General features: G+C 53.4%; 1 protein-coding gene across 7 annotated transcripts in view; it reads right to left on the bottom strand.

Annotated features, from left to right (window-relative positions):
* The window catches only part of LOC143297784 (uncharacterized), a 73,136-nt gene that overhangs the window by 14,988 nt on the left and 48,148 nt on the right, over nucleotides 1–10,000 (bottom strand). For 5 of the 7 annotated variants that reach the window (XM_076610267.1, XM_076610268.1, XM_076610269.1 and 2 more), the window contains 2 exons: nucleotides 7,992–10,000; nucleotides 3,832–7,419 (listed from right to left, as the gene is read on the bottom strand). The exon at nucleotides 7,992–10,000 is cut by the window's right edge and continues 247 nt beyond it. In XM_076610267.1, the coding sequence (XP_076466382.1) occupies nucleotides 4,048–7,419; nucleotides 7,992–10,000 (5,381 nt within the window). In that variant the 3' untranslated portion in view covers nucleotides 3,832–4,047. Of the gene's footprint in view, nucleotides 1–3,831; nucleotides 7,420–7,991 lie in introns of those variants that run through there. The other 2 variants (XM_076610272.1, XM_076610273.1) reach the window with 1 other exon arrangement.

Here is a 10,000-nt window from a genome sequence, read left to right as displayed (position 1 = left end):
GTACTGGTCCTTGAAACAATCGTCTCTGCACAAAACGCCGTTCAGTTTTTCTCGTACAAAACACAACTAATATCTCTAGTTGTTATCTTAACTCACTCAGTACGGCCAGTCCTCTCTTCTCCTCTACACAGACCCCTCGGATGTCCAGTGGGTGTCTGAATGACCCAACCTTTAGCTTCCGTCGTCAGAATTGTGGTATTCTTTTGTCAACATTCACGTCTTCAGTATAAGAGCCTTCCGCTTGAAATATTTTGATGGTGGTAATTGGGGTGAAACGCTGTTAACGTCGTCTCTTTCGCCGTTCGTATAGAAAGAGTTAAAACAACAACAACAACAACAAAACAACAACAAAAACTACATTCAGTGCATGATCGGATTTCCTATTTTCATTCTGACTGTTCACCGCACACACACATCACATCACATCTTTGCACATTGTCGTTCAGTGATACACATGAAAGGTCTGATTTTTGTTTCATTTACTAAAATATTGCACTCACCAGATCTTCGTTCAATTACCAACAACATTATGCCATGTGACTACGCTGTTGTTTTATCCGGTGATTGAATATTGCCCCTTTGACACTGACTTTTCATTGTCACTCTTACAACGTTACTCACTCTACGGATTGTCCATAGACAACTATCTTTCATTTTCACCCTTCAAACTTTATTCACTCTGATGACAACTTTGTTTTCATTTTCACTCTCACAACTTTATTCACATTGTTCATTGACAACTTATTTTCATTTTCACCATTACATCTTTACGCTCTGCTATGGATTGTCCATTGGCAACTTACGTTCATGTTTAACCTTACATTTTCATTCAGACTAGGCGTACGACGGCTCAGTGGTTAAAACGTCTGCCAGAAAAGGTGACTCAGTTCTGTAGGGGCGATCACCTGGAGGCGCGGGTTCGAACCTGCTGAGGACCAGAAAAAAAGAAAAAAGGCGGCAATACAAGGGCATCCAGGAGTCATGACCTGGGTGCGGCCCGGCCCCCTTAGAGTGTAAGGAGTTAAGGGCCGAAACACTTGACTGAGGGGGGGCTTCTTTTCTGAAGACCTACTGCCCAGCTGTCCCTAGAGTTTCTTATCACTACTCTATGGTTTACATGCTCAGGTCATGCTATTGAAGTGTGTGATTTTTGTATGTAAAATAACAACAAAACCCATATGTATGAGAGTATCAAAATGGCAAACTATTTACAGAAAGTCGTGATATTTAATGTTGAGTCTCTGGCCTGGGAATCAGCTCTAACATGACAACCCACAGGTGTACTTTCTTATCATCTGGTATCACCATGTACGCATTCCTACTTTCACAGTAACACTTCTGTACGCGCAAATTATTACTTTTTGTTTATTAATATTTTTTGTTTCCTACCAGTGTCGTAACAAGTGTGCAAAAGTAATACTCCAAAACAAGAACTTGTCCATACTTTTGATGGTAATGCAGCATTCTTTTAGGTCAGATAACCGAGCAGCCCCAAATGTTAAATGCAAAAAGAGTCTGTCATAATTAAGATTCGTCTTTCAGTTCCCTCCAACAGAATAGATTGTTGCAAAACAGAGGTCTGCTTCTAGTGATCGACGAGACTCCAGCAACAGTGTGATAATGACAACGACCAAACAACGGGATGGTGCACTGTGGAGTGCTGAGGGCAGGATGAGGCACATAGGACATCCTGGTCATCCACTGCATCCGTTTCCATCTCCAGTCGTCTTGACCTCTTCTTGCCACTGGATACAGATGGTCTCGGACAAGAGAGTGAGGTCGACGGTGCGCAACTCCTCCTCACTATAAACAAAGTCATCGCGCAAGTCATCAGTCATCCTTCATCCCAAATGGACAGACCAAAGTGGCGTTCAGCTGTCCACAAAGGCGCCAAATCCTGTGAGGCCAACAGAATCGCTGCAGCAGAGCAAAGCAGACAGGCCAAGAAAAGCAGTGCTAGCAAGTCCCCGACAGCCGCCACCATCCCCTGTCCACACTGCGTCAGAACCTTTCGGGCGCGAATTGGCCTGAATTGGCGAATTGCGCACCCACAGAGCCCAACCCACCCACCCCCAGGATGACTAGATGGTCCTCGTCGATCCCGACGGACGAACCACATATAAGGATGAAAAAACGTGGAGGGGAAAAAGAGAGAGAAGAAAAGAAACCAAGGTAGTGTATGGCACATCAGTCCACACCCTCTGACCTTTCCTGTGGGTAAAACCGAAAGTAAAGCGAGGGAGAGGAAACGGAAATATGGGTTAATCACTTCCTGTTCCGGCAGGGCTTCACTTCCGCTCCTCTGACTGTACTCGCTGAAAAGGTTACGAGAGCACGGGCAGAGTGTGTGCTGCAGTAATTGCGAGGATGGTTCTGTTCCCGTTATCTGATAAATGGGAGAACGATTTTCGTCTTTAATCCCAGGACAGGACTTCAGCTTGAGAGCCTTCAATTTTTCTGTTAACCCTTTCACCGCCAGTCAATTTAGAGTACAAAACACAGAAAAGACAGTGGCTAAGAATAGCTGGGGACTCCCCCTGCGATGTATAGAAAATATGGCTCAGCCTTCCACCGAACAATAAGAGCAGTAGGTTCGTGGATAACAGACCAATGAATGGTCACCTTTCAGTGACATGGGTCCTCTACCACACGTGTGCATAAATGCGAGCTTGGCGGTGAAAGGGTTAATGCTTAGGAGCTGTAGAAATGAACGTGTTGTTGTTGTTGCTATCATTCTTCTTCTGCTTCTTCTTCTTCTTTTCATTATTATTATCATTATTATCACATCTTTCTTTTCCCCCTTCTTATCATAATCTGTTACACGGGCATGACTAAAAAAAAATGAGCAAAAGTTAGTTTAATGTATACAGAATGAATGGAACCAGTCGTGATGGACTGAAGTCATTAGAAAAAAAACGAAAGAAACCCTGACTGTGACAGCGATTGACCGTGGTCATTACAACGAGCGAAAATTACCATAAAGCAAACTAAAAACAAGTAAAGTACCAATATGAATATATATATATATATATATATATATATATATATATATATATATATATATATATAAATTCCGCTGATGTAAAACAAGGCGAAGAACTGGGTTGCACAACCAAAGCTCTTACATGCAACTTAGGGGGAATGAAAAACAAAGCAATCGAAACTGAGTAAAATAATTTTATAGTTAAATAAAGAGAAAAGGTTCAATACAATAGAAAAAAAAAACCCAACAACAACAACAACAAAAAAAAAGAAGCAAAAAAAAACAACAAAACCAACCATTAAACAGGTGGGGTGGGAAAGGCAAGCCTTGGCAGAAACCGAAAAGAAAGAAAGAAAGAAAAAAAAGCCCACAAAGCACACACACATCCGCCTACAACATCTGCCACACACACACACACACACACACACACTTTCCAACAAACAATGCACAGTGTGTTCCATGTTCATTCTTCCCTTTTGGGGTCCTCGTCAGTGAAGATACAAACAAGCGCAAGTGCGTGCACGTGCACACCGACGGCGTACATGCACGCAGACCCACAAGCATCGCGCAACACGCATGGTCTGTGACGTCAGTCACACACACACACACACACACACACACACACACACACAAGCGGAAGCACCAAAATCCACGCATGCATGCGAGCACAACGCAGAGACACATACACGCGTTACACAAACACGCACACACACACACACACACACACACACACACGCTCAGGCGCGCGCGCACGCATACATACACAGGCACACATACACACGCATAAGTACATCACACATCACACGCTCACCAGAACTTCATAAACACACACACACATACACACACACACACACACACACACATACACCACACCCATACACTCGATACACACCCTCCACAGACAGACATGTATACCATCTCTGTCTCCCTCTCTTCATCACACAGATGGTTAGACTCTCTCTCTCTCTCTCTCTCTCTCTCTCTCTCTCTCTCTCACACACACACTTTCATTAATACATACACAATTAGAAATAATTATATTCATAATATTACTCCTGGTCCGCTCATTTGCCGCGGAGCCATCCGCGCGATCTTTTTTCCTCTTTTTTTAATTTGCCTTCAGACTTCCCTGACTTAGTTCCTGCACCCTTCTCCCCTTTCTTAGCAACGGCCTCGACCTCTCTCCCCATCTCTGCGCTCTTAGCATCCGCGCCTTCTCTCTCCTTCACCTCTTTGTCGCTGGCTGCGCCTGGCGTCTTCGTGCTGCCTTGAGGCTTCGCCTTGTCCGAATCTTTTTTGTCCTTCGTTTTGACCTTGTCAGAGCTTTTGCCCTTGACCCGTTCACTGACCTTGACCTTGACCTGTCCTTTGTCCTTCTTCTTCGTCTTACCTTTGTCCTTCTCCTCTTCGGTCTCGTTCTCCTTCGTTTCCTTCTCTTCCTCCTCCTGCTGCCCCTCCTTCTTCTCCTCCATCTTCTCCTCGTGTTCGGCGTTCTCTTCCTTGTGTTTCTCCTTCTTCTCCTCCTTTTCCTTCTCCTCTTTCTCCTTCTCCTTCCTCTCCTTGGCCTCCTCCACGTTGTCCTGCTGGATGGAGAAGATCCGCTGCCGGACGTACACAAACGGCCGGGGCTTTCTTGGAGGGGGAGGGGTTTTGTTGGGGTCTGGGAGAGGAGGGTAGTGGTGAGGGGGCATGGCGGGTGTAGGGGCAGCAGCACCAGCAGCTGAAGCTGAAGCTGCGAGGATACAGGAAGTCCCATCTCCCACGGGGGACTGGGCCGAGTCCGGTGTGGAGGACCCGGAACTGGCGGAGGTCGAAACTGGCGGAGGAGGAAGAAGAAGTGGAGAAGGAACTTCCACGGGGTTTACTTTCGATTTCGTCACCTCTGACTTTTGAGGTTTCTTTGATCTGGCTCCTTTTTGCGCTTTTGCCTGGGCTGCCTGTTTCTTCTTGACCTGTGGCGATGGCGATGATGGTGCAGGTGGGGGCTGCTTCAGTTCGGAAGAGTCCTCCGTCCTGGATGCCCCTTCCATCGGACCGTGGGAAGAGCCGTTGTCTTTTTTCTTCTTGCCCGGAAGGAACCGATGCATGAAGCCTTTCTTCTCTTTCTTCGGCTTCCCAGGCGACGCCGAGCTGGTTCCTTGGGTCGGGGTCACCATCAAGGCTGTGGAAGCGGAGCAGGCAGAGCTGCTGTCATCTTCGTTGCTCTCTCGATAGTCCGTGGACAAGGTCTCTGCTGACCCCTTGGCGTGCATCACCTCGCTGGCTGTGTCTGACACGGTGGTGACGTTGGAGGGGGTGCGGGAGTGGGACGTGGTCATGAGGGACTGGGGGTTCAGGGACGACTCCCCGGACTCCATGGACACGTAGGACGTCTCCGAGCAGGAGGAAGGCGTGCGCGTTTCTGAGATGGACGGGAGGGAGGGCCTCTGTTGGACTTTCTGCGTGGAGGAGGACGTGGAGTAGCTGTCGGACTCGGGGCCGGTGTCGGGCGTGGTGCACGTGCTCATCGTGGCTGCCGGCTTCTGGCTGACGCCGACGGGGATTTTGCTGGGGGAGGTGCGTGGGGATGTCTGCCCGGTCTTGCGCAGCAAGGTCTGTGCGGGGACTGTGGCGATCCTGCCCGGGGCGGAGTGGTATCTGGACAACGGCAGGCGGCTCGGGGACGTGGCCTGGCTTCCCATCTTCACCCGGTTCTGTCGGTCCAGCGATCGCGGTCTGGGGAAGCTCTTGCTGGCGTAGTGACCGATGTCTCCTTGTGCGTCTGGGGACGGGGTCTTCAGGGTTGTGATGGGCTGGGCTTTGCGCCCAGAGAGCGACTCTCGGGACTTCAGCACGGCGTCCGTCTCGGCCAACAGATTGTGAAGCTGCGTCTGTCTCTGTGCCTCCTCTGCACAAACATCCCTTGGCGGGGACAAAAGGAAAACGCTGGAGTCTCTCGGGGGCAATGTTGGGGAACTGAGGTACTTTGGCGAAGTGGGGGACGTGACTGAACTGGACTCTCTGGACCTGTGGGCCAGGAAGGAGTGTCCGAAGAACACGTCACCTTCCACGGTCTTCCTCAGGGTCGGGCTGTTCAGACGCTCGGAGACGTGGCGGAGTTTGGAGATGCACTGCGTGATGCGGCCATCCACCAGGCTGGAGTCAGTCTCCACGGCCATGTCTCGATGCTCTGTCCGGTGGGTCATGGTCACCTTGCTGTCCGTGGCTTTCTGTCTGCTGGCGTCCTTCACCACTCGGCCTCCAGCTGCTGCTCCTTGTCTGAGGTCCGCGGTTCGAGTCTGCGAGATGGTGCTGGTGGCCTTGTCCATTTTGGCCACAAAGAAGGTCATGGTCCCTTTGGAGAACAGGTGGCGGATCGGCGTGCACGTTTCTTTTTCGAACGTGACCTTGGGCAATGTGTTGACCCCCACACTGACCAGGTGCTTGGAGCAGTCCTCCTGCTGACGGAGCAGCACCGGGGTGTGTTCGGGAGACGCCACAGGCCCCGGTCCGGGTAGAACAGTCTGGGTCCCAACCTCCACGTAGTCCAACATCTCCGTTAACGTCTCGTCATCCACCATCGAAACAGTGTCCTCATCCGAATCAGAAACAAGCTCGAAGTTGGCCTCCGGAATGACGATCAGCTCGTCCACGTCGATTTCGCTCAGCAGGCCGATGTAGGGCAGGGACTCTGTGGACGTGGCAGCATCCTGACACTCCAGTCCCGGGAAGGGCTTGCTGTCAAACTCCTCGTCGAAATCGAACGACGTGACAACGCCTTTATCGTACAGCGCGGCGACAGAGGTCTGCACTCCCGTGTGGACCAGGGAGGGGGAGGAGGCGAGGCAGGACAGAGCCATGGTGGCCACGTCGTGCGTGTCTGGAGGACTGGGGTCCGTGGAGGTGTCCGTGAAGGTTTTGGTCACCGCCAGCTGCTCCAGCTTGTCCGGGTGTTGGCACAGGAGGCACTCCACGTAGCTGTAGCTGGTCTGCACCTCCTTAGCCTTCCGCCGGAACCTCGTGGTGTTCACCTCCTTGTTGGCCACCGCTGGGCACTGGCACTGGCACTGCACGTCGTGAGTTTCCTTCACAGGGACAGCCACCTCCGTCTCCTCCGTCATACAGCTGCCGTCAGCCCGCTCCGACACGTCCATGCACGTGCTCTGCGTTTCCGTGAGGACCTCGGTCCCTGTCTGAGCGTCGCACTGCAGGGTCTTCTCCGTCAGGGTTTCGCTGTCGCACACCGACAGACTGCTGTCTGTGCCTGAGTCTCGCAAGGTCTTCACCTCGGTGTGGGTGGCCTGGTGCATGAGGGTGACGGGGCTGGTGGCCACGCCCACCTCTATGGTGGCGGGGCGGGGCGGGGTGACCCCGGTGTTGATCATCTGGGGCTGCAGGGTCAGGGTCCAATCGTCCACAGTCTTCACGGCGGGCGTGCACGTCTCTTTCTCGCTGACCTGTTGGAATACAGAGGGCGTGGTTAGTGAACTTTTTTTCATTGGTTGATATGGATACTAATATAAATTCCTTCTCGCTGACCTGTTGGGATACAGAGGGCGTGGTCAGTGAGAGTTTTGTTTTATGATTGGCTGGTTGAAATGGGTACTTATATAACCTTCTTCTCGCTGACCTGTTCGGGGACAGAAGGCGTGGTTAGTGAGGGTTATTTTGTTTTGATTTATTGATTGATATGGATACTTACACAGTCACCACCCTTGGCCAGAGACCAAGCTCTAAGTGCTTTACAAACACGGAATCATTCGCACAACAGGCTGTCGGCCTGGGTAGAGCCGAATGACAGCTGCCTTGGGGGCGCTCCTCGTTCATTTCCTGTCAGTGTCATTCAGTCAGACTTCATTCAGTCACTAACATGTGCGCACGTGTGTACACACACACACACACATACATACATACACACACACACACACACCACCACCACCAACAACAACAACAAAACACAACAAAACAACAACTACAACAACAAAACAGACTCCCTGCCAAGCCACAGAAAACCACCAGTCCCTGTCACCTGCAGCAAGTGGAGCGTGTCCGTGCTGACAGTCCTGCAGGAGAACATCTGACAGCTGGGGCCTGTGGCGATGCTGCTCCGTTCAGCTGGCGTCATCTCCGTGCCTCTGTCCACGACGCCCGCTGACTCTGCTGGAACGGGCGAAAGAAAGGGTGTTCCCGAAAGAACGGGCTTTCCCGAAAGATCGGGCTTTCCCGAAAGAAGAGATGTTCCAGAGAGAAACGTGGAGCCTTCTTCTGCGCCGTGAGGCTGCTGGCACGTCGCTTCAGGTTCAAGGCCAGGCTGGAGCGCGGGCAGGTGGGAGGGATCGGGCACGGTGCCGCGGCAGGTCATCAAGGGCGACGCCTGGCTCTGGCGGTGGACCAGGTTGGCGGACAACGTGTTCGTGGAGGCCTCCCCGCTCTCGGGTCTCATCTGCACGGCGGCGTGCAGCGTCGGCACCTGAGTGGTCAGGGTGACGGCGTCACACGTGGGCGGGCCCGCGGCGCTGGTGGCGCGCTCCGAGGTCATGACGGCGTCGGTCCACGTGGTCCGGCTCTCGTGCAGCACCTGCGGCATGGAGGTCCCCGCGTCCGTGGCGCTGACCGGCTGGGTGCACGTGCTCTGAGTCCTCTGGCCCTCGTAGTCCGTGCCCGCGGCGGTGGACCTCAACCTCTTGGTCAGGGTCTGGATATACACTGTCCTGGTGTCCACTGACGTCGTCGTCTTCCCGCTGGTCCCTTGTGACGTCATCGCCTCGGTCATCGTGTCTCTGTCCACCGCGTCCTGCACGACTTTCACCTTGAATGACGTCACCACACCGACGTCACAGCAGGAGGGGCGTGGAGCGGCTCTTGGTGTGAGAGGGGGAGAGGAGGAGGGAAGAGAGGAGGAGGCGGTGTCCCTGTGTAACGTGCTGCTGGTGGAGGAACGGCCGCGAGAGCTGGAGCCCGAGGACACGAACACGGCCCTCGTCATGTCGTCATCGATGATGCACTGGTCCTCCCCAACACAGCTCCTCCCCTCCAGTGCCGAAATGTCCGTCTGCACCTTGCGGCTCCGGATCCACGGGGATTTGTTGGCGGCGGTGGTGGGGGTGGAGGTAGCGGTGGTTGTGGTGGAGGTGGGGGTGGGCACGGCAACGATGCCTGTCTCGGCCAGTAGGTCCGGTTTGCCGTGGTCAGAGCTGACCCCCCCTGAAACCCCCACCCCTCCTCCCCTTCCTCCTCCTCCCTCTCCGTTAAGCAGCACCGTGACAGCGTCGGCCGTGCTGGTAGCGGTGAGAGAGAGCGATATGTCTGTGGCCACCTGAGCGTCCCGCATCTCTCTGACGGCGAAGGGAGCGGCGTTGTCTCCTCTCTCCACCGGCCAGCTTCCGGTCAGCGCGCTTCCTTCTTCCCCACCGGCGTTTCTTGTGAAGAAGGCGACGTCGGTGTCGGGGTAAGCGCTGCCGCCTGAAGCGGCGGTGTGGCTGGGGCGGAGGTCCCTGAGGCAGCTGTCCTCGGTTTGGACTTTCAAGGTTCTCACGTCCTGTCGGGCCGTCATGGTGCCTCGCGCTCGGTGAGGTGGTCTGGTGGCTGTGGCGTGCCTGCTGGTGCTGTCTGTGCGGCATGATGATGGTGGTGTGGCGGTGTGGGTGTCCGTGGAGTTGTGGGAGTCGCCGACGCTTGTGGAATTGCCGCCGGCTTGCGAAGCCGTGGCAGGAAAGCAAGCGGCGGTGGATGAGGTTTCCTGAGGTTTGGTCTGCACGTGCACCGACCTTGTGCTCCTTTCGCGCTTGGTCCTGTCCTCGCCGTCACTGCCGCGCCCCCTTCCCCCCTCCTCCTGCCTCTTCCTCTTCAAACACGCCCTGCAAGGGGAACAAGGACTCGCTGCCCGCACGTTCTCACCAAGTTCTCGCCCGTCAGAAGATGTCTGTGAATCGTTCAGGTCCGTGACCTTCTTATCCACTGTCCCCACACCGCGTTCCTCACCGGGGATGTAGATGTCCCCGAGCCGGACTTCCCCGGGGACGAAGGTGAGGTCCAGAT

This window comes from Babylonia areolata, chromosome 23, assembly GCF_041734735.1.
Source record: "Babylonia areolata isolate BAREFJ2019XMU chromosome 23, ASM4173473v1, whole genome shotgun sequence".
NCBI lineage: Eukaryota > Metazoa > Mollusca > Gastropoda > Neogastropoda > Buccinidae > Babylonia > Babylonia areolata.
Note: the sequence above shows the minus strand (reverse complement) of the source record. Positions and strands in the feature narration are given on the sequence as shown.